Consider the following 24,730-nt stretch of genomic DNA (forward strand, 5'->3'; position numbering starts at 1 on the left):
CTTCAAGTTCACCCTGCTCCTTCCTCATGCCTGCTTTTTGGGGTCCACCACCACCTCGCAAATGTGACAAATAGTAAGGTGTTTTTAGACAACAAAAAACGACCATGAATAGTAAGGCATTTTGTGACGAAAAAAACGACCATGTATAGTCAGGCGTTTTTAGCCGAAAAAAAAGACCATGTATAGTAAGGCGTTTTGTGATGAAAAAAACAACAAAGTATAGAAAGGCGTTTTTAGCCCAAAAAAAAAAGACCATGTATATTAGACGAAAACAATGACCATGTACAATAAGGCGTTTTAGCCGAAAAAAAAACGACCTTGTGTAGTAAGGCGTTTTTAGCCGGAAAAAAAAAGACCATGAATAGTCAGGCATTTTTAGCCGGAAAAAAAACGACCATGTAGTAAGGCGTTTTTCGCTGAAAAAAACGACCATGTATAGTAAGGCGTTTTTAGCTGAAAAAAAACGACCATGTATAGTAAGGTGTTTTTCGCCGAAAAAAACGACCATGTATAGTAAGGCGTTTTTAACCGAAAAAAATGACCATGTATAGTAAGGCGTTTTGTGACGAAAAAAAAAGACCATGTATAGTCAGGCGTTTTTCGCCCAAAAAAACGACCATGTATAGTAAACGATTTTAGCCCGAAAAAAACGACCATATATAGTAAGGTGTTTTTCGCCGAAAAAAAACACGACCATGTATAGTCAGGCGTTTTTAGCCCAAAAAAAACGACCCTCTATAGTAAAGCGTTTTTAGCCGAAAAAAACGACCATGTATAGTAAGGCGTTTTTAGCCCAAAAAACGACCATGTACAGTAAGGCGTTTTAACCCCAAAAAAATGACCATGTACAGTAAGGCGTTTTTAGCCCAAAAACACGACCATGTATAGTAAGGCGTTTTTAGGAAAAAAAACCCGACCATGTATAGTAAGGCGTTTTTAGCCAAAAACACGACCATGTATAGTAAGGCGTTTTTAGCCGAAAAAAACCGACCATGTATAGTAAGGCGTTTTCAGCCGAAAAACCCCCGACCATGTATAGTAAGGCGTTTTTAGCCGAAAAAAACGACCATGTATAGTAAGGCGTTTTTAGCCGAAAAAAACGACCATGTATAGTAAGGCGTTTTTAGCCAAAAAAAACGACCAGGCATTGTAAGGCGTTTTTAGCCGAAAAAAAACGACCATGTATAGTAAGGCGTTTTTAGCCAAAAAAAAACGACCATGTATAGTAAGGTGTTTTTAGCCAAAAAAAACGACCATGTACAGCAAGGCGTTTTAACCCGAAAAAAAACGACCATGTATAGTAAGGCGTTTTTAGCCCAAAAACACGACCATGTATAGTAAGGCGTTTTTAGCCGAAAAAAACGACCATATATAGTAAGGCGTTTTTGCCGAAAAAAACGACCATGTATAGTAAGGTGTTTTTGCCGAAAAAACGACCATGTATAGTAAGGCGTTTTTAGCCGAAAAAACGACCATGTACAGTAAGGCGTTTTAACCCCAAAAAAACGACCATGTACAGTAAGGCGTTTTTAGCCCAAAAACACGACCATGTATAGTAAGGCGTTTTTAGGAAAAAAAAAACGACCATGTATAGTAAGGCATTTTTAGCCGGAAAAAAACCGACCATGTAGTAAGGCGTTTTTCGCTGAAAAAAACGACCATGTATAGTAAGGCGTTTTTAGCCCAAAAACACGACCATGTATAGTAAGGCGTTTTTAGCCCAAAAAAAAAGACCATGTATAGTAAGGCGTTTTTAGCCGAAAAAAACCCGACCATGTATAGTAAGGCGTTTTTAGCCCAAAAAAACGACCATGTATAGTAAGGCGTTTTTAGCCCAAAAAAAACGACCATGTATAGAAAGGCGTTTTTAGCCCAAAAAAAAAAGACCATGTATAGTAAGGCGTTTTTAGCCCAAAAACACAACCATGTATAGTAAGGCGTTTTTAGCCGAAAAAAAACCGACCATGTATAGTAAGGCGTTTTTAGCCCAAAAACACGACCATGTATAGTAAGGCGTTTTTAGCCCAAAAAAAAAGACCATGTATAGTAAGGCGTTTTTAGCCGAAAAAAAAAACGACCATGTATAGTAAGGCGTTTTTAGCCCAAAAACACGACCATGTATAGTAAGGCGTTTTTAGCCGAAAAAAACGACCATGTATAGTAAGGCGTTTTTAGCCCAAAAAAAAAACGACCATGTTGGCTAAAAACGCCTTACAATGCATGGTCGTTTTTTTGGGCTAAAAACGCCTTACTATACATGGTCGTTTTTTTCGGCTAAAAACGCCTTACTATACATGGTCGGGTTTTTTTGCTGACTGGGAACTTTTATGGAACGTGACATCAAAATGACAAAACGTAGGCAAAAAACACACTCCATTTCCACATTTTGGTTCTCTGTCGCTCTCTAGTGGACATTTCTATTACTTCAAATGTGCAGACGATTGTTGCATCTGCCTGTGGTATTCATTTTGAACATCCATCCATCCATCCATCCATTTTCCGAACCGCTTGATCCTCACTAGGGTCGCGGGGGGTGCTGGAGCCTATCCCAGCCGTCTCCGGGCAGTAGGCGGGGGACACCCTGAATCAGTTGCCAGCCAATCGCAGGGCACACAGAGAGGAACAACCATCCACGCCCACACTCACACCTAGGGACAATTTAGAGCATCCAATCAGCCTGCCATGCATGTTTTTGGAATGTGGGAGGAAACCGGAGCACCCGGAGAAAACCCACGCAGGCCCGGGGAGAACATGCAAACTCCACACAGGGAGGCCGGAGCTGGAATCGAACCCGGTACCTCTGCACTGTGAAGCCGACGTGCTAACCACTGGACTACCGGGCCGGAACATATCCTTCAAAATGTACTTGCTCAAAAAAGGCGGGAAACCAATTCATTTCTTGATTGAGGAGAAGCTTTACGAGAAATTCCATTCCCTTTTTTCCGCTTGTGTCCGCATTCTCAAATACCGCCATTGTGCACCAACAATACGATCGCATTCCGACAACGTCACATTTGTCTCCAACCATGAAAAAAGGGGTCCATTGATTGTTGTTTGTCACACCACCATAAAAAATGGAAGATTCAACAAAAGGTATAACCACAACAATTTTCTGGGCTAAGCATTTCAATTTCCAAGCAATTCAATGTTGAAATAATTTATTGGGCCTTCTGATGGCGCGGTTTACATCCACATGACACAATTCTACTGTACCTGTACTTTAATTCAAGTTCTCTCGACTGCGTCCTCTCAAGCTTCAGGTAATAACAGATGACAATAGCATAACATTTTAAAAGACATTTCCAGTGTGTTTAAATGTGTGAATGAGCCTTTAGAGGAAAAAAAAATGCTGTTCTCTATTCGCTAATGTTAAGAAGGCGAGTGGAGAATCTTGCATGTTCCAGCTGGACCTGAATTGCGCTTAAAAATCTCCATAAAACTACAAAGTATTCAATTTTCTGATCGTTTGTTATCTGCAGCACTGTTTTTATGAATTGTTCAATAAACGGCATCGTAGTTTGAGCTGTGTAAAACAGAGACTAAGTTCATTTGAGCAGATAAAAATGATTCATAGTCGCAAAATCTGTATGCAACATTTCTGTATTTGACATTGCTTCGGCAAAATTATGGAGAACTAACAAAAGAAAGACTAAAGAGACCAAATTCACAGTGGATTGTTCCAAGAAGATGAGACAAGTGTAAGACCATAAATATATTTTTGAAAGGTGCTTCCTCCATAAAGACTACAATTGCAGAAAATGTCCAACTTTGGCATTAACGAAACAAATAGAATATACAAATACAAAAAGAAGTATAACAAATATAACAGGGACATTGCATAACAATGTCTAATACTTACAGATTACCTGCACATTTTCCAGTTTGAGCACATTGCTTACATTCCTGTTTTAGTGGCAATAAAATAGATAAATAGAATCTTGTAAAAAAAATAGCGAGTAAAAAGCAGCATTCAAAAAAAAATTCAACATTCAGTACTTTGGGAAACAACATTGCTGAGGCAATCATATGTACAGCTGATGCACATTTATAACAGCAAATGTGCATTGCGGCAGCCTGATCTGTAACGGGAGCCGTACACTCACAGTCACACGTGCATAGGTAACCGTAAGCTGCCAGCTACTGTAGATACCTCCTTATTGCACACATCCACTGGTCATCAGTGCATTTACATTTTTTGCTGGACAAAGTTTTCAAGCTTTATGATAATCCTCGCTGTACATTCCATCACCCTCATGGCTACTTCAGATGTGAATCTATCATTGGGGATCTGTGGAAAGGGTAGAAGATCGGGGTAGCGGGTTCGCAGACTGTCCACACCGTACCCTTCCAGGATCTGAACATCACTGGCGAGTCCTGACAAATGAGAGTTGTACTCCTCTACTTTTTGCGCCAGGGCTGTTGGCTTCACGTCTTTATCCGACTTTCCTCGGACAGCGTAGTCCGCGGCAATAAGGGCGAGCTTTATGGCCAGGTAGCATTTAAAGCAGACCCACTCATTGGCGTTTTTGTGGAGGTCATTGCGAGCCGCAGAGTAGTTGGCTCGGGCTTGTCTCAACCACCTGCGAGCCTCCACGGGGTTTCCTACCGTCTTAAAAGTCGGCGGCACGAAAAAGCGGTGGTTGTGTGAGTGTGAAGCAGCATAGCTTGGGTAATCTCCCCGAGCCTGTTGCCTATCTGGCTTGTGACTTGTTGCTTCCTGGTTCCAAGACGAATAAAACCTTTGGAAGGAGGACTTCTCTGACTGGAAGCGACCGGAGGATGTTGAGAAAGGTCTCCTGGATGCTCGGTCTGTATTCTGCGGGTCAGCCAAAGGATGCTTTTCCATTCTGTTGATTTCATTCTGCAAATGCTTAAAAACCTCCGTTGCAATGTCCAAATTCTCTGCGTTTTTGTCCGGGTGCCACTTGAGATATAGTCGGCGCAGGATTTTCTTTCTCTCCGTCTCGGGAAGTTTCCAAGCTTGCTCAACGACTGAGGTGACTTCTTTCAGGATCTCTGGCAGAGCTTTCAGCTTGATCTTTTTGGGGGACTGTTTTTGTGTGGGAGGTCTCTGGCTGTCTCTGCTAGCAAAAAGAGGGTGGGCCATTTGCTGGCCTGAGGTGCGACTGTCTGGACTTGTGGGTGTCGATGGGGCGCTGCTTTCCTGCACGTTGGCACTTTCGTCTTGTCTGGAGAATTTGTACAAGTCAAGGGAACTGACAATTTTGTACTCGCTGTAACCAATGTCAATCTGGAAACATTTTCCCAGGAAAGTGGCATTTTCCTCCCCTTCTCGTTCTACTTCCTGAACAATGATGGCATATGTGTACGTGGGATGATAGGAGCCATATACATCTCCTCCTTCAGAGTCAACAAGATAACCCACGTACTCTCCAGGGTAGAAAACATTCATTGGGTCCATGAGGAGGGTGTGATGTATCTCAGCAGGAATTGGTGTTCCGGGGAGGGGTAGCTCAAGTTTGGAAGGCTCTGTGGAGTCATACTTGACACCGAGGTTGTCCAGCTTCTCTGTGATCCGGTAGATGTCATTGCAGCCCAACATGGCAATTAGATAAGAGGTGTCCGAGATCAGATTGTCCGTAGCAGACTTCAGTGTCATGGCCAGAGCCAAGAGAAAATTTATGTCTTTGCTGTCGGAATGCTGGATGTAGAGGTGAATGACAGCGGTGCCGTACCTCTTGAGAAAGGCAAGGGTTTCACTGCGGCTATGTGGGATGGGGCTGCATCCTTTTACTCTTAAGGTTGTCTGGAGCTTCTCAAAGCAAGATACTTTCAGCCCTTCGCAAAGTGCTTTGCAGAGCCGTATGGCTTTTTCCTCATTGACAAGGTACGCATTGTCATTTTCGTGCTTCATTATTCGGATCAGTCCTGTGATGAATTGTTCGGAGGAAAGCAACAACTGGAGGCGACCTTGAAGTGAACACAGAGCTCCAAACTGGCACATTTTGGGGGACTCTTCGTCCAGTTGCTCTTCAAGAATGCTGCTCAGTAGTCTCGGCCTTAGATTCTGAGGAAGCAGCATGATTAACTTGGTATGGAACGTGTGATCTTTGCCCAGATAGCATTGGCTCAGATCCACAAGCATTTGAACGCCAACGTTACCCTGAATTCGACTCTTGTAGTGTGGAGCATCATCATAGACCAAACTACTGGATTTGGCTAATCTTCCATCATGACTTGGCAGATAAAAGAGCAAATCTCTGAGACTCTCCAGATCTTTCCGCATTTCCACGGGCTCATTATGAAGAGCCTTGAACAATCCGGACACAGCCCTTTTCACGGTCCTCATTTCATTTGGGTCAAGCTGCTTGCCTTCAGAACTTCTGTAGATCCGACACAGCACCTCAACATATTGTTTGGTTGACACAACGTCCTCTGTGCCAAGAAGTTTAAACAGTTGATGGAAGGTGCCAAGGTCCAGGGGTAATTTGTATAAGTAGGGTTTGAAGTCAGATTCATTGTCCAAATTGATCACAACTTCTTCTGGTTTCAGCAACTTAAAGCCATCCTCCACCATGACAAAAGCCACCCCGCGAAGCTGGTTGCGAAAATCTCTTTTATCTGCATTTAAAAACTCATATGTGGACCTCAAAACTTTGTTCCTAGTTTTTACCATTTCATCATCTGGATTGGATATGTTGCAGACATTCTTGCAGTTACCAATGACTTTATCCAATGGCGGGTCCAAGTTGACCCCCAATGTGGCTAGCACTTGATCAAGTTGCTCTTGTCCAGTTAGTGTGGTTCCCTCCTGCTCCTTGATGCTTGAAGGGGTAGCTTTTTCGGGCAAAATTGGGCAAGCTGTCCACAGTAAGTGAATTACATCTGTTTGCTTGAATTTGGGATTGACCTGAGACCCGTTGAACCGAATAAGAGGAAGTGTTCCATTCATTTCTTGGTATTGCGAATGAAGCTTAATCAATTCTTTGGGTGCTCTCTCGGGACAAAGGAATGGTATCAATGAGAGCTCTTTCAGAAAAGTACCTTGAAACAAATCCACCCTTTCTTTGAAAATATGATTCAGGAGAACATCGATGATGTTTTGCACTTTGTCTTTGGTCCAGCTTTCGGTTTGCGATTTGATGCTGACCTCTTTTGCAAACTGAAGAATTTGCTGCTGGGACACTTCGTGCTTCAAGCCAATTTTCCTCAGGAAGGTTATCCACGGCATGAGCGACAATGATAGATTCTTGGGTTTTGACAATTGCTCAACTTTCCTGAAGAAATCACTTGGTATGAACGACTTCGCAGGAAGCATCACTTCAAACACCTTCACTGTTTGGTCAAAGAAAAACTTGGCTGGCCTGAGTCTGTTTGAGTAGTCATAGATAAATGTCAGCCCTTCCAATTTGTCAAACAGATGATCCCTCATTTCACACGACTCTTCCATTGACAATAGTCTGTCCTTCAAGTAGACAACGTGTTCGGCTTTGGCGTTATAGGAAAGACTTTCAAACTTTGGCAGGAGATGATGAAGGTAAATTTGGATGTCATCAATTGGCATGCAGCCAAGGAAAGTGTACAGCTCTCTCAATTGCGGGCTATCGGCAAGAAATGCACAAGTGGCTGTGTGGGCCCACTTCTCTACATCTGCCGTGGGAATGTTTTTTGCAAGTACATAAGTGGAGCCATAATTTGAAATGCTGATGTATCTTCCACTCACGGCTTTGAAGCATGGGAGTAGTTTTAGGCTCTGTGCATCCTGTTGTGTGAGGCTCGCTAGGTTGCAGGTGAAATACAACAGAAGTGCCTCAAAGTCCTTATCGGTTAGGCCTCCGGCCTTGAATGCAGACGTCTGAATCATGTACTCAAGAGCTTGCAGAACACTTGATGGATTTTCAATGTTTGCTGTATGGTGTGACAGAAACGGCATGAGTGGATTTTCTTTGACACAGATTTTGTTCACAGCAAGTTGAATGCATCCCGCTTTCATTAGGGTGTGGAATATTTTGTCATTTTGGCCATGGGGAAATATGGCTATGTTCATTAAACTCAGGGGTAAAAGCATGTCATACTCGGGAATAACGAGCTTTTCTCTCGCCATGAACTTGATACCAGGTACCAATGCCCAATCCTTGAGGATGTCAAGGACCGTGTCAAAATTTGGTTTGATATCCTGCTGCTCCTCCATTAGTGCCACATTCTCGCTGATGAAGTTCCATAGACCCTTAAGCCAGGATTCACTTCCAAATGTGTCTCGCCACTTAACAGGAACCTTTGTTCGATACTCTCTTGGAAGAACAGATCCCAGAAGATCACCAAAGCTGCTGATGTCAAATACCTTTGCTAGTCCCGCCTTCAACAAGATGGCGCTGTATTTGAGATGCATTGTATTCACGAACATCTCCTTTCTGGATGGAATGAGCTCATGGTGTGATGTTAGAAATTTCTGTCTCTTGGAATCAAATACTTGAAGAATATTGTCCATCGTGAGCAACAGAGGGAGGCCTTCAATTACGGTTCCATCCATCTCAACATCTTTGAAGCAGTAATCAACAATAAGCTTCAAATTATGAACATGTTTGTAGCTTGACTGTTGAAGGCGGCAGGGCAGCTTTCCGACAAGACAAGAGGTGTCTGGGGATGAGAACGTATGAAGAAAGTTGCGGACTTCCGCTGGTGTGACATAACTCACTGCTATCCCTGCATCTTCCAAACACAGGTAGAGGTTTGCAGTCTCGTCACAACTGTGAACCAGGTTGAAACCTATATCAAGAAGCAAGGTTTTTAGCCTGTAAACATTTTCGGCCACAGACTTTCTGGAGGTGATATTGTACTCTGCGTTTTTCAGGTTCTGCAGTTCATCCTGTAGCAGATTGTCAAAAAAGGCTCGACCCTTGGGAGCCTTGGATGTGGTTGCCCATGAGATGTAAATGACTGAGTGCATGTCAGAGTTGTCCATTTGTGGTGCTCTGACGACAGGCAGAAGGCGCTTCAGGTCCACGTGAATGCAGCTGTACACGGCTTTGACCAGGCAGTACCAATCTGGCTGGATGTCCATTCTGTTGACTGGGAAGAAAAACAAAAACTTTTTCAAGATATCTTTTGCAACGTGAAGGGGAGTTCCCTGTAACACGGTCATAGTTGGATCAGGACCCGGGAAACATCGTCGTTTGATCTGAATCAGCAGCTCCACACAAGCGGGCGCTATCAGTGACGTCATCAAATTATTATTCCAGTCACTCCTCACCCCAACTCCATTGTCATCTCTCCACAAGTTTCTTCGGGCAGAGTCCAGGGCAAAATGTCCGTTGACATGAAAGGGGAGGCCGGTTTCGAGCGAAAGTGGCAGAAAGCAGAAAGCTCTGTGGGGCTTTTTGTAGTTGTGGCTAACACATGCCGCGACTCCTCCACGTGGAAATAGTGTTATGTCCTCATTCTTGTGCGCTGATATCACACTTTTTGAGACAAGTTCAATGTTTGGGAAGCCAGAACGATTGCAGATCATCCAAGTGGTCAAATTACCTTCTGTGTCCTCTATGTCCATTGTGTAGGTTATCTGTTGAACTGGAATAGCAGTGAGCTGCTTCTTTTTGGTCACACTGTCAATGACCGAGGCATGGAACTGTTTGCGTTTTAAGCGATCACTATCCGTGATTTTTGCAATCACAGAGTAGAGTACGTTTAGGTCTCCTGTTACATTGTTAACTTCACAGATTGATATTTTTTCCATGTGGTTCAGGAACATAAGAAGCTCTGCGCCATCATTCTTTAGCTTTTCCAGGAGGTTTTGGACCATTCTGTCTGACGCTGGGATGGCGCTGATCTCGGATATCTTCGCCATATCCGTAGAGCGAATGGGGAATCGGAACATTGTGCTGCGTTCTAATTTAAAATGAGCTCCCAAATACAGATTAAGGACATCAGAGAACTGAGATCGGAAGTCAGAGTCCAAGTCTCTGAACATTCTTCCAGGACTCACAGACGTTGCCCCAGGTGCATAGTGTGCATGTGGATCAAATATGCACAGGATGTCATTGTTTGAGATGAATGAGGGACAATCGGTGATGTGGTAGACGGAGTTGAATCCTATGCCATATTGGCCAGTTTTTCCTGGATTTGCCTCTTTTGTTCCTCTTCCAAGGTTTTGTATTCCTCTGATATCATCTTCAGTGAAAGGCTGATTGTTGTACACACAAAGTGCAGGACCTTGCATGGGAATCCATTTGTCATCAAATATTCTCTCGGTGGGGTGTGTTCTGGGATCAAAGACAAAGTAGATTTCAGTAGCTTTGGCATCGTCTGCATTTTGAAGCAGCTCTTTCAGCATCTCTTTCTCAGATGGATATGCATCCAGGATGCTTTTGATTCGACTTGTAAGTTTTTCCTTTTGACCAAACTCACTTCCAGGTGCAGTGAAACAAACATTTGACGCGTACCTCTCCAAGGCCTTGTGACGTTTCGGAACTGCTCCGAGTTTCACGGCAACCTCTCTTGGAATATCTCCATGGCAGTACTTCACGGAACAGTCTCTGACTTTGATCCAAGGACAGTCATTGTAGCACAGAGATTTCGATGGCTGGAGCATTGACATTGAGTCTGGTAAAAGAATGGCACCATAATTTGCTTGGCAGTATTCTGGACTTTTATCACGTATCAAGCTCCATATTCCCTCACTGACAATTCTGCGACTCAGCTGGAAGTTTTCTTCAGTGAGAGTTCTTTGCCCACATTGTTGTTTCATAATCTCAAGTACTGATGAAAAGTCATCAACTGTGAAGCTTGGCTGTACGCCGACATTTTCAAAGAGCTCACGACAGCTGTTCCTGTATTTGTTCGGGAGCTGGTAAAGGTGTGGAGCAGCATCAAAATTTAAGTGGAATGCAACTTTGGAGGGATTCACATAGGTGTTCTCTACCAAAATAGAGTTAAACGCTTTTAGTTCCACAGTTAACTTCCCTTTTGCTTTCTCACTTTGAAGCATCTCCTCATGCAAATACTTGTAACAGGCATTTGTTATGTTTTCTTGATAGAGAGTGACGCCATCAAATGTCTGAGATAGTTTCTTGAGCTGACTGATCACTAGTTCAACCGAGGGCTTCTTTATTAGACCCAGGCAGTCTTTCACAGCCAATGACATTGCGCCACAACCTTTGAAAGATGGTGAGTTCTCATTCAACACCGTCTTCATCAGACATACTATGTCCTGATGCTCAGTTGTAAAGATCTCTCTTGCAGAGAACATGGTTGTTGGGGAGAAGCTATTACCATGCCATGGTAGTGAGAACCCCGCAGGTCTTGTTAGAAACGGGAGAAACTTGATGTCACGTAGTTTTTCTAGCAGCTCGGGCGATCCTGGGTCTCTCATCTTAAGTTTCTCATCGATGAGGCTGAGCAGCACGCTGCTGCGAAAGCATGCGGCTGCGTGATCACTCTCGTTCAAAGCATCAACCGATTCAGCACGTTCAATCAAATCTTTCCACGACAGATCATCCTTCACCATGCCCAGCTGCAGAAGCTTGACTAAGCATACTGGGTTTAGGTAGTCCTTAGAAGTTCCGGCAGGAAATCTTCCATCATCAGTGCTGTAGAGTTTGGCAACTCTTCCTTCTGGGTGAATGAGTCGTGAGGGTAAAACTAATTCCTTGTTGGGACTAGAGCAGGGGATACAAGGAATTTCCTTGAGAATTGGTGCAAATTCTTCCATTTTGTCATTCAGGACGTACAGCATTAAGGGATTTCGAAGCTCTTTTTCAATTTCCTCAATGTGCGGTAAAAACACATCTGCAAAGAACTCCTTCTCAGTCAGGGTGTTTTCCATCAAGGTCCTTTTACATCCCGCATCATCAAATCCCTCCTTCACCCATTCAGGTAGTTCAACAGCACAAAGGTTTTGGGAGCCACTCTTCTTTAGATATTTTAAGAAAATCTTGAAAGCGGCAGGACCGATGGCTGCCTTACAGAGGAGGGCATCATCGAGAAACCTGACATATTTGATCGACACCCAGGTTGTGCCATCAGAAAAAAACTTGGCCTGCTCTCCATCACCTCCCTTGGCTATTTCTTGGTAGACCCCTTGACTGACTAATGTGAAGTCATCGTGAACCTGACTTGGATCGGGCCATGTCGCATAATAGCTGTAGTCAAGGAGCTCTCCACTTTCGGCCATCAGACGAAGCATCGTGAGTGCTGCCAAATATGCCTGAACAATGACATGTCTCATGAAGACGGAATTCCATCTTCCTTTTGTGTCTGTCTTCCAGATCTCTTTGCGGTTGGAAGTCACAGCAAAGCAGCCATTAATGTGAACAGGTAGGCCTGTTTTTATTCTGAGAGGCAAGTAGCAGAACACCTCTCCTATCGGGATGGCATTTGACCTAACAGTCCATTTCCTGTTCTCCTCTTCTGTAAGTAGAACAGCCACTCCACCGCAAGGCACAAGTCCAAGCCTTTTCCCACTATCGTTGAGTGAAAATTTGAGTGCCTCAGTTCCATCCATGCATGAGCAAATGAGCCAGTTGGTGACCTCAACTGCCTTCTGGGGCATTTCATCTGTTAACCGTCTTGTCTGAATCCCTTTGGCAGCCAATTCAAAGTACTGGTTTGGATCTTCCTCTGAGCCCCTGAACAATGGGGAATGGAGGTCGACTATACGTTTGAAGACATTATGAAACTCTTCCACTACAACACGAATGATGCAGCCGGATTTGGGAATGTCAGTGGGTACTCTATTGGTGTTTACTACTTTCTTCATTACTTTAGCTGCAGATTTCAGGATACTCAGAGGTCCATATGAGGCTTTGGACGACCACACGCTCTTGTTTATGGTCACGACATCTTGAGCTCCGGCAGGATTTGGTTCTTCATATTTCAGGTACTTTAGGACCATACAACCAACATGCTGAGTGAACAGAATGAACCGATGGCCACATATACTGAACTCATCAACAAGGGAGTAGATATCGGTGGTGTTGTAGTACAAACTACTAATTTCACTCACTGAGGCCTCCTGCTCGGTTCTGAATGGGAGCCTGAATAAGGTTCCATCATATTTGTACGGTAAATCTTGGGCAAGAGGAAGCTGGCAATTGAAGACATTTATGAAAGGTTTGAACTGGTTCGGGAATTTCCTTAAGCGTCTCTGTTGTTTGCTCCAGTTGATTTTGATCCCTGGGTTGGATTTATCTCTGATGTGCTTGCTAATGTGATTGATATTTGGATCAAACATGATCATGAATTCTCTGCTCATGATAATCGGGATGTCACTGATGTGATAAACTGAGTTGAAGCCCAAGCCAAACTTGCCAACTTTGTCAGCCTCACATCTTTTCATTGATCCGCCTAACCTAGTAATGTTTAGGAAGTCCGTATCTGTGAAGACCGAGTTATTGAAAGACCACAAGGACGGTCCATGGCACACGATCATGCCCGGGTCAAGGAGATTTTCTCGAATGTCCGTGTTTTTTCTCATGTCAATAAGAAAACTACACTCTGTTGCACTTGCATCATCTGCATTCTGGAGAAGCTCTTTAAAAATGTCCGCGACAGACGGATATTCCTCCAAGATGTTCTTTATTCGAACTGTGAGAGGTTCACGTTGACCTGATTGTTCGAAGCCAAGATTCTCTGGGTTTATCAGCCTCGTGCTCAGACATGGCACTTTCAGCCACTCCGCAGTTTTCATGGGGATGTCGTCATGGACCAATATGATCGGCTCTGATGCATCTTCAAGTAGGTCATTCAAATCGTCTACTTTGATGTCACAGTAGGTACATTCATGAATGGGCCTCATTGTCAATTTGCTTGGATCCTTGTAATTAAGAATAGGAACATGCATGCTCGCGTCAACATGTAGTTGATTGTTGTAAAGCCACCGCAGGATGTTGATCAAAAGCAGAACATCATGTTTGCTTTCCTCCTTGGTGATCTCGCCTTCACTTCTTTTTCGGATGGTGGTTATGACTTCCAGCACATGGGTTGGACAAACCTCTTCAAGTGAACCACAAAACTTGAACAGCTTGTGAAACTTTCTCATTGTTTTGGGAAGAGAGTACAGATATGGCTGGAGGTCTAAATTGGGCAGGGGTTTTAACACTGTCTGGCCAGGAGGTGAGAATGTCTTCCCAGTCCAAACCCAATCAAAAGTCAATGCTGTCATTGCTTCTCTGGCGCCCTCAAGATGAGCTTGCATGAAGCCATATATCTCAAACAGGATCTGCTGGAACTGATACCAATCCTCTGTGGTGAAGGACTGAGATGTATGCCAGTCATTCACAGCTTTGAGGTGCTGCAAGACCTGATCCACCCGTGGCTCGACAGTTAGTTTCAATGCTTTCTTCATACCGGCTGACGTGTGTTCGACCAGGGCAACACAGGATCCCACGAGCACAGCATGAGATATGTTACACATGTCGACCAGAGAACTGATGTTCAGATTATCCCCAAGCCAAGTCAGGGATCTGGGGTAGTTGGGAGGCCTTTCTTTGCAGACAGGTACCCAACTGAGTTTTAACAAAGACGCCTGAGTAGCTGCTGATTTCACCAGTTTGGTTTGTTTGTTGAGAATCTGCAAAAGTGTTTTTGCCTTTTTTATTATGGACTCCCAATCAGGATCCGGCTGACTTTGTAAATCATCTATTGTCTTTGCTACTTCAAGAACATCTTTCTCACTGAGTTGTACTTCATTTCTTAGCCCCAACTGGCGCAGCGAATGGAGAATATCAGGGGATGAGGTGAATGTACGAGTGGGAAATCTGGTTTCATCTTCCTTGTAAAACAAATTCTGCAGAATATCCAGATCTGGATCAAAAACCTCTGAGGCCGTCACGGTCCTCCCAGAAGGCAGTTCAATAAATTTAAGAGCAGAAAGCCATCCAATGACAGATGCGTTTTCATTCTTTAGGAAGGCCAAATGTTGAAGTGCCCAAAGCATAATTTTGGTTATCTCATCTGGCGTGTAGAATCCACTCTGAATATCATGGATGATCGTTTTCAAACACTCACTTGTTTTCACTTGTGCTACTTTTAGTTTTTTTATGAGGCGAATGGACTCCTCATCTCGGGAGCCAACCAGGCACAGAGATAATTTTACATCTGGTGGGTACTTTGCTCTGTGATGCAAAGCTCTGGCCCCTCTCAGTGACGTAAACGCTGAAACACCTTCTGCACAGGTCCCAACTCTCTCGAAGATGGAAAGCTCAAGCAGAGTGTGCTTTTCTTTTTCTGTGACATCAGACAACCCGGAGAGGAAGTTTCTGAGTGTAATCCTCTCTTGGACAGAGAAAGATGACACTTGGCTCACTAAACGTTGCATTGACAATCTACCCATAATTCGTAGCAACATTCCAGGAGAGCACGGATGGATGTAATTTTTGAGTTGGGGATGCTGCAAACACGAATCCTGTTTTTTCATGACCACAGCTCCAAGTTTTTCCATAAGTTCAAGAAGGCATTCAGAGAACAGCTGTGTTTCGTTCTCTTCTACGAGAATGATAGGAGATGGACATTTGAGGCGCAAAAGTTGAACTTTTTCCATGCATTCCTCCACTGGCACAAACGGAATCAAAGGCATATCGTCAAAGGTGCTAAGGTCATCGGCAAAATGTATGTAGAGATGCTTCCAAACCATCTTTAACCAAGAAACCGTTGGATGCTTCAGCTCTTGGTGTCCAGGTTCCCATTGGGTCATCAAGTCTCTGTTTGGCCAAGTTGTTGACAGGATCTCCTTGATGAGTCGTGCTGAGCGGTCCGGATTCAACATTTGTAGCTGAGTACAGGGTCTTCCTGTTCAAATTTCATAGAAAAACAGTGTTAATGAGTTGACAAAACTTGCGACAATACATCATTACATCAACTCCAATTGAAATACTGTGACATATTCCAAACGAACCATTTATTGTTTTCAAATAATTCATCGACCAAAATCCAGAAATGTGTTAGTGTTAACACAGAATTAAAATGGACTCTATGCACCGAGTGCTGTGATGTATTTCCGGTAAAATCTCATAAGATACCATCATTTCGGGTAAAAGCGTGCACCTGTGTGGTTTGAAACCGTTTTACTTGATAGATTTTCAATTTTCAACTTTTGGGGGATTTTTCCGTCATTGCTTTGCAGGTGTTTGATTGCGTGCATTCGTCATGACATCGAAGAAGAAGAGAGAGGACAGTACATCGAGCTATTTGCCAAGCTAGCTGCCTTATGACATGAAATGTGAACGTGACGCGTGCATACAGTCCATTGCGTACAATCATCAATGACAGACAGCAGGACTTGGTTTTATTCACTGTAGAAACTTCAAAGTTTAGTTCGAGCTCCTTTCCAGCCATGCATTAGTTTGTGTTAGTAGTAAGAAGGTCAACGTTGGACACATTTTGAATACCAACATACCTGAGCACCCCCAAAGATACCGCTGAACTGTAGTGACACATTTTGGAAGTGTGAAATTAATTAGACTACCGTTTATTATATTTTATTTGTATGAAAAATGAATAAAACAACATTTGTTGTCACAGTGTTACAAAACAATCAGCAATGGAATCTTTTCATGAATAAAAATCAACATCATATTACATTACCTCTGCTTTTGGCTGCTTCCTTGAGTCTCTCCATTACTGAAGGTTTAATACGTTCTAGAATGAACCGACCCTCGAGCCCTGGGTAGAGAGACCTGATGACAAATACAGTATTAAGATTATTACTGACTGAAACTTGTCATGCAGCTACTGACAGTATGAATCTATTGTGTGCAACAAGTTTGGTGCTACATAGTTAATTCTACTTGCTGCTGTACATACATGCAGACTTTTTTGTTACCCCTCCTAAGTCAAGGTTCCACTGATCTGATTATAGGACTGGTACAGTAAAAAAGTCATTGTCACCTGGGATACTCGGCAGATGGAATGTAAACTGAATCTTTTTCGGTGACAGAAGATGAAAATGTGGTAACTGTTCCATCTTGAAGGGGCAGGAGTTCCAGTCCTAGTAGGTCACTGTAATTAGCGTCACTCAGCACAAACTCCAGCAGCAGCAGCTTCTCCTCTAAGGGCCCGTTGTGTTTGGACTTCCTGACGAGCTGCCGTAGCAAGGGTGGCGTGATCTTTCTCACTTCTGCCGACTCCACAGTGCCATAGGCAGCCAAGACCGAGTCCACTACCGGAGGCACGTGCACCACCTGCATCCCTGAGCTTTGGAGGTAGTTAATGACAGTCTGCGAAATGTCTTTGTCGAGGTTGAGCTCTGAAAATACAGCTTGGTCCAAGCTGACCCAGCTTTCACTGAGGGAATAGAAGACATGGTGCCGTAGGAGGTCATGAAACAGGGGCTGGAGGATGGGTTTCCACCGGGATTTGACCCGGTCTGGGTCTGGCCAGGCCACGTAGGTCCTTCTCGGGGACAATGGAAAGTCTTGGTCCGTTTTGGTCTGTACCCTTTTGATAACCTCAGTGATGAGAATGAAATAAGCCTGGGGGATGACAGTGATTATAAGTAGCTCATTCCATAAGGCAGCTGGATCCCTCCATTGGTCCGCATCCCGCCACTTGATACTCCTCCGGTTATCTGTGAGGCCAAAGAACCCGCTGACATGTACTGGAAGTCCTGTCTCACCCTCCTCACCAGGCGGGAGGGGAAGGAAGCAAAATGCTCGTCCTGAGAAACCAGAGGTGGCCCCTTCATTCTCTCTGTCCACAAACGTCAGAGGCAGAGCGATGCCAATGGCCGGCATGAACTTGAGGTCATCTGCAAGAGAGTCCAACTCAGCGCACATTCCTCTCCCACCGACGCCATTACACACAAGCCACTTCATCCGCCGAGACTCTTTCTTGGTTTGATCCCGAGTCTCTATGCTGACCTGGTAAGTGACACATGTGATGGTGGAACTGGGGACATGGTTGCTGTAGCCGTCAACCGCCTCAGCCAAAGTCGCCAGTGAGTTTGTCCTCTCAAGTTTATCATCAGTGTTTTCTTGAGCCGTAACTTGAAACAACATCCGCTCTGTGCCGTCAGATTCGCGCACATGCAAAGAGATCTTCTGAACACACTTCAGAAAGAGCAATACCGTGTCTGCGTCAGCTTTGAATGACTCAAAAAGTTCCAAAACCTTTTCGTTGTTGTAAAGGTTGCTGCTGAGCTGGGACGGTTTCATGCGTAGTGGGAAGCGGAACAGTGTTCCGGGGAAGCAGCCGTCCTTGATGGTTTTCTCACAGCTCCCAAATATCCCCACATACGGGGCAAATTGGTCTGACAATTTTGAGATCTCGTTAACGTCCGTCTTTAAGTTCCAACACTGTCCTGACTCGTTGGCTCCAAACAGGGTCTGGTGAGGGTCCAGCATGGCAATCTGGTCTCCGCTGAATATACTGGGGACATCTAAACAAATACGGAGGTATAACATGAGTTTTAATGCTGTGATGATGCATATGATAGCAACTGTTGAGTATCTTGGAAGTCCATCTTCTAAATGCTAAACAGATTGTGGGTACGGGGTGTCTGCCTGCATGCAATTATTACTCAGGAGGAATCACCACGCAGGAATAACAGAGAGGTAAAGACACACGTCTTTGTTCTAAGCAACAACCTGAAATATGGTAGACGGAGTTGAATCCAATCCCAAATCGTCCAACTTTCAGCGGGTCATCCCTCTTCCTGCTCCTGGCTATCTCCTGAATCCCATTCCAGTCCTCCGCAGTGAAGACGGCATCATTGTAGACATACAGCGCCGTACCTGGAAACCCAAGTGGCACCAATCCGTGAAGGTAATACACCACAAATAGCTGTAAATAGGTCATTCCGTGCCAAATCTCCCAGCGGGTTTAACCGAACGGATTTTGATTTTAATGAAACTTGCCGTACTTGTTGATCGTGATGACACAAGGCTAAATCTCAAATTTTAGGTTAATCGGAGCAACGGTTTGGCAACTATGGCCTGTAAATTGCAAGTAGTTTGATAAAAAGAGGCGTGGCCACCTATCTTTGATCCGTTACATCTCAGGAACTACTGGGTCAATTTTCACAAAACTCTAAAAACATAAAACTAAAAAGAAGAGCATGAGAAAAGAATAAGTAGCATCATGAATTACGTACAGTATAGCAGTACTAAGAGTATTCAAAGTGAGCAGAATGAAAAATGATGGTGGAGTCCAGACGGTGTTTCGTAATCCAAACCAATGAGAGGCACGGTAAGGTCCTGGAGCAAAATGGGTTATATTACATTGTTTCGTATTATACTCTACTTTATTTGGAATCTAGAATTTAATGGTGAAAGGCCTCTGGAATAAATCACGGGGAGGTAAGCGCAAAAGATCAGCTCGAGACCAGATGCTCAATGACACTTAACAGAGGTAAAATACACAAGGGCAAGAACAGGTCATCTGGTTAGAATCCCGTCTCAGTGTTTATCAGCCCAGTCTGACTGCTCAGAACCAACCTTGATGCTCAGCCATGTCAGGTGACCACAGTGACTCCACCCCATACTCCGTCTCGTCATACATGAACTTGACTTCGGTGGCTCCAGCATCCTCAGCATTTTGAATCAGCTCCTTTTAAGTATGACATAGTGGTGTTGCCTTTTGTTTTTTCTTCTAAAAGTGGGTTTTCCTCAATGGTTGTCATGTAAACGTGTTGTGACACTTACTTTCAGAATCTGTCCGCCTTCAGGGTACCTCCCCAGAATATCTTTGAGAAATTCAACCAGTGGCGGCGCAGTCTGCCCGAATCTCCCTGCCAAAGGAAAACCGAATCAACAGGAAGTGGAAGACACCACAACAATGTAGGCAGTTCGACCGTTACCGCCGCCTTTGAGGCCTCTTCCCTCCAGTGTGAAAGATACCTCAGGACTTCCTGTGGGCAGCAAAGTACCAATCGGCATGCTATCATCCAGCTACAAAGAACAGGATTTATATCAATGACAAGGAAAGAAAAAAAGAAAATACAATTCAATAGTTCATGAAATGGGCATCGACCAGCAAAATATTAAATCATGAAAAAGAACTTCACTGTACAAACGCAATAATGGTACACACAACACATTAGCACTTTGCTATTCCTTTTATCAAACCACGCAGGGATTCCAGAACAGATCATCTTCATGGGATCTCATTATTCAGAATGACGCAGCATGAAGGTTGGCATCGATGGCGTTATTATGGGCTGTCCAAGGTCCAAAGTGTGACCCACTGTGCTCAGCAGTTCTTACATGTACAGTATTAAGTGAGTGGCCAACTGTGTGGCGCACACAAAAACCTCTCAAGTCATCATCCTCATCATGGTCAGACCACAGTGCGGTCATCAATTAGCCTACACACTTCCCAAGAAGGATGCAAAAACCGATAACGAGCGTAATCAATTTGTATTTAGATTGCGCACCGGCACTGCACTAATTGTAATGATCGTATGATCTTATTTGTTTCCGCAAGTAGAGAAAAAAAAACTGATCTGACTTTTCTGGATGAACCACAGGCCACAACTCTTGCACAATGAGGTCTAATGCACGAGATGGATCACAAACTCAATCTTCACAAAAATGGACCGTTTTGATTGCCGCTCCCATCAAGCTAGTAATTGAATACTGTGGAATAAATGATACGTTTTTAACATCTATTTTGTTCTCATGTTTCATATTTGCTCATATTTCAGCAGCACTGTGTCATACTGAGGCAAGGCTGTGTGTACCTAATGATGTGGTTAGTGACTGTACAATTCTTGTGTAAACTGCAGGTTCATGAACTTGCGGTGTGTAGTATTCATAGTATGTAGGCGTGGCCTGCAGCTAATTTTTGCGTATGAGATCAGGAGAGCCATAGAGCAGCGGTCAGCACCTGGTGCTTTCAGTCAAGTTAGTCTACCAGTGCGAGGTCAGCTGCCAGTCATGTTCACTGAACCAAAACCCACCACAGATCTCAAAGTTTGGTCTGTAGCTACATAATAGGACCTTCTGCATTCATCTCCAATCACAGAAAGAGAATTCAGTACTCCATTTGTTATGGGTGTAGCCTTACTCGTACAATGTGACAACAAAAGCACAGAGCAGCACTCAAACTGAACTTGTCATATGATGTCTTCCAAGGGGAAAAAAAAAACAAGAAACAAGAACTGTAAACTGGGCATACTAAATGGGGAAAGAAGAGACCATTATTGGTTTCTTTGGAATTAAAAAAAGGGCCCTGATTGTGTAGTTGAATTTTATTGTACAACACCATAATACATGTACTGTATATTCTATATTGGCACAGCTTGGCGGTAGCCAGCTGGATTTTGCTTCATACCAAGAAACATATTTTGTTGCTGCGAATGTTGCAATGGCGTTCACCCGCGTTTTAAATTTTAAATTGCAGCAAGATTCAGACATTCAGTTACTGACCTATTCAGGTGAGTCGCTCAGTGTGCGGTGGGTTTAATCCCACCCGTGACTGTTGCCAATAAAAACCTCAACCCCTCACCATGGTTGGCAGAGGTAGTCGCTACAAAGATATAACGTACCACTTTGCCATTGTGAACGAGTCGCTGCTCTCTGACAGGCAGGTTTGTGTCTTCGTAGAGTAACTGCTTCATCTCACCAAGCGATGTCAAAGGAGAGACCCGGTAGGACCTCAGGCCAAGGTAGTCATGACGCACATTTACCAGAGGCAACCTTCAGCAAAAAAAAAGATGAGATTGGGCTAAAAGTGTAAAATGCAGCAATTGTAAAATGTCATATAATTTTGTTTATGAGGAAAAGAGTTCAAGAATATTAGACGTGTGCTCAAACTACTTGTTATATGTATTACACATTCAGAATAATTTTTCCTCGTATTAAGAAGCAGTATTGTCAAAATGACAGTCAGGATTTGTTTCTATGGTATATCCATCTATATATCACATCCACCATAAGCGTTCTTTTGTCCAATATTCTCTACCATATGTATAATTTTAAATTGTTTAAGCGATCTTTAAAGGCTTACTCGATACAGAACAAATACTTGTTGATTTTCTTCCCAAGCCAAGTTCATTCTTTAACGGACAGTATGCTTTGCTTGGGCTATGTGGCATTGAGGGTTTTTTTTTTCCCCCTCAAATGAGATTTTATACAAAATAAGTGCAGTGACAAAAGCAAAAGATCAAATGTGGTCTCTTACAGGAAGGAGGCATCTTGTTCTGAGTAAGTATTGATTAAAAGGTAAGGTTTGGAAGTAACATGAGAACAAACCGCTGACCAGATCCATCTGTTGATGATCTATTACCCTTTGATGCTGGAATCTTGCTGAAAGTTTTATTGAAGGAATTAACATGACTGATTCATGCTACCTTCCTCAGGGGCATGCAAGGTGTCACATGAAAGGCAACTCTCTCTGTAACTATATAGTTGCAATCATAATGGGGCTTGTGTTTTCTCCTGCGCTTTCATCTACATGGTGTGTGTTACCAGCATAACCCCTGTGTTTAGAATACGAATGGCGAAAATGTACGTAATTGAGGCCCATCAAAATGCGTTGGGGCAAAGAAGAGAATTTTTTTTTAACCCCACCCCCAAAAAAAAGATTTCCGTGAAAATGGGGGGAAATTGGAGCCCATCAAGCCCGTCAGGGCAAGTCAAAAGGCCATAATAACCTTTACTGGAACTAACTGGACACAAATAAAATTGAAAAGACCGACCCCAAACGCTCAACTTGCACTGACTGCTTAGTCCACACAGATGAACCAGAACAGCATTAACATCCATCAAATCATCCATCCATCCATTTTCTAATCCGCTTCTCCTCACGAGGGTCGCGGGCATGCTGGAAACTAACCCAGCTGCCCTTGGGCAGTAGGCGGGGTACACTCTGAAGTGGTTGCCAGCCAATCCCAGGGCACACATAGACGAACAACCATTCGCGCTGACACCCACATTTAGGGACAATTTAGACTAGAGTGTGGGAGGAAACTTGAGTACCCGGCGAAAACCCACACAGGCACATCTGGACTGTGAGGCGGACCTGCTCACCAGTCGCCGACCAGCATTAACAGCATTTTACCAACGCTGTCAACATGCGGCTATTGCAATATTTTCGTATTTTTTCATCATGGATAATTTCTTTTTATCTTCACTTACCACTGGTGTGGACAGTTGGCCATGTCGTTGCTGTCGCTGCTATGTGTCCCAGCGCAGACACACTTTCATGGGACTATGTTCTGGTGTTGAATGAATACTCCATTCGGGCTGCGACACAACAAGAATCCCGTTACTTGCATGAAACACCAGTCTTTTAAATTTCATTGTGCATTAAATCGTTGTATCAAACTGACTATAAATGGTATCCAACATAGCAAGATGCAGAGAATAAATTTGGAACACCAACAGAGCTAAGAGGTTCTCTTTTTCACTGAGCACGGGTCGGTGTTGTGTTTTTCGGAGCGTTATCCGGCTATGTCATTAGCACTCACTTGTTCCTGGCCAAAGCGCACCGATAAAGGTTCCCTGAAATAGTTGTCAATTTTACGCCAGGACTTCCAGGAAACACTGGTTGTAACAACGTCAACCAAGAGTGGTATGGTGTTTTCCTCCCATCGCAATATCGCCTCCTTCAAAGGCAATGTTCTAAGAATAAAAATGAATTAGCCTACTCAGGAGAAGGCATGAAGCGAGATGAGTCAAGCCCACTGACTTCCGACACGGTTAAAAAACAAACAAAAAACAAAGAGATATATAATTTCCCTGGACGTTCAATAAGAAATAATCCACAGCCTGGAAGTGTATTCCTCTCGCACGACATAGAGTCAGTTTTGCGCAAGCACTTAGTCGGGGTTTCATTTTTAGGTCGCTGATGCGATGGAAGATGCTATGCGCACGCGCAGTTGTGTAAATTAAGCATTTTCAAGTAAATATCTTGTATTTGGTGCTGGTAACATACGTCTGGTAGTCTAGAGTTATTCTAGACTCTTCAGTGTCGTAAATTGAATACCCTTGACAAAATGTGTTTTGTTGACGAACTGAATGTACAAAGAGTGTTGGGACGCCAAGCGAATTAAACTCGAGTATTACTCAAGTCTCCTGTTGTTCCGGAAGTATGGTTTCATTTCTTCATAATTTAAAAGCCCTAAGAAAAACATGCACCTGGATTTAGTTGAACAAAAGTGGGAATTTTATTTAGTAAATGTAAAGCTTTATCGGGGGTTTGCCACTCTGAATTTGGCAAATCATAACTGGTGAAATGAAATTTTACCAAGTATGCTTTTCTATATTATTCCATCCTGAATAATAATTGACCAGAAAGTATGCCCCCTACTTCTGGATTGTGGGATATGAAGTCATGACGTAGCTGAAATGCCAACGCGTTGCAAGATCCGTAGATCAACTTCGTGATGGAACCCTCGTCAAACAGTTTGGCACAGTGAATAATTAATCAACAGCATTCAAAGGAGGACAATTTCAGCGTAAAAAAATGACACCAGCACTTGAATGTCAAGTAGGCTCGTGGAAACCTCAAACATCATATACTAATTAACCCAATCCAGTCTGCATTTACAGTTTCCAAAAAGAATGATAATAATTAGCGCACCACTTACCTGAGAATCATTGTGTGTGCCTGAGATAATAAAGCGTCATAATCATGTCTTGCGATACACAACACATTTCCCATGATCTGTCACTTCAACAAGGTGCGTGCATCTTACATCTGCCGCATAGAAGAGAGAGAGAGAGAGTGTGAGAGAGAGAAAGAGAGAGAGAGAGAGAGAGAGAGAGAGAGAGAGAGAGACGAGGGAGTCAGCAGCATCTCAGCACGGTTCCCTGCTGCTGGGCATCTGAAAGTA

General features: G+C 43.5%; 1 protein-coding gene across 3 annotated transcripts; it reads right to left on the bottom strand.

Moving 5' to 3' along the window:
• Positions 1 to 3,141: 3,141 nt before the first annotated feature.
• Positions 3,142 to 24,716, bottom strand: sacs (sacsin molecular chaperone). Of its 3 annotated transcripts, none has more exons than XM_086125157.1 (11): positions 24,485 to 24,716; positions 23,031 to 23,138; positions 21,440 to 21,590; positions 19,751 to 19,841; positions 19,596 to 19,681; positions 19,389 to 19,500; positions 18,540 to 18,686; positions 16,843 to 18,331; positions 16,540 to 16,631; positions 16,352 to 16,378; positions 3,142 to 15,744 (listed from the first exon to the last, which is right to left on the bottom strand). In XM_086125157.1, exons 2-11 carry the CDS (start codon positions 23,051 to 23,053, stop codon positions 4,187 to 4,189), a joined length of 13,776 nt encoding a protein of 4,591 aa, XP_085981283.1. In that variant the 5' UTR covers positions 23,054 to 23,138; positions 24,485 to 24,716; the 3' UTR covers positions 3,142 to 4,186. The 3 variants fall into 3 exon arrangements, with proteins under 3 accessions (XP_085981283.1, XP_085981282.1, XP_085981284.1); XM_086125156.1 differs by lacking the exon at positions 24,485 to 24,716 and adding an exon at positions 23,363 to 23,750; XM_086125158.1 differs by lacking the exons at positions 16,352 to 16,378; positions 24,485 to 24,716 and adding an exon at positions 23,363 to 23,750.
• Between the last annotated feature and the right edge of the window lie 14 nt (positions 24,717 to 24,730).

This window comes from Hippocampus guttulatus, chromosome 12 (assembly GCF_054856545.1).
Source record: "Hippocampus guttulatus isolate MCC_2025c chromosome 12, RoL_Hgut_1.0, whole genome shotgun sequence".
Lineage (NCBI taxonomy): Eukaryota > Metazoa > Chordata > Actinopteri > Syngnathiformes > Syngnathidae > Hippocampus > Hippocampus guttulatus.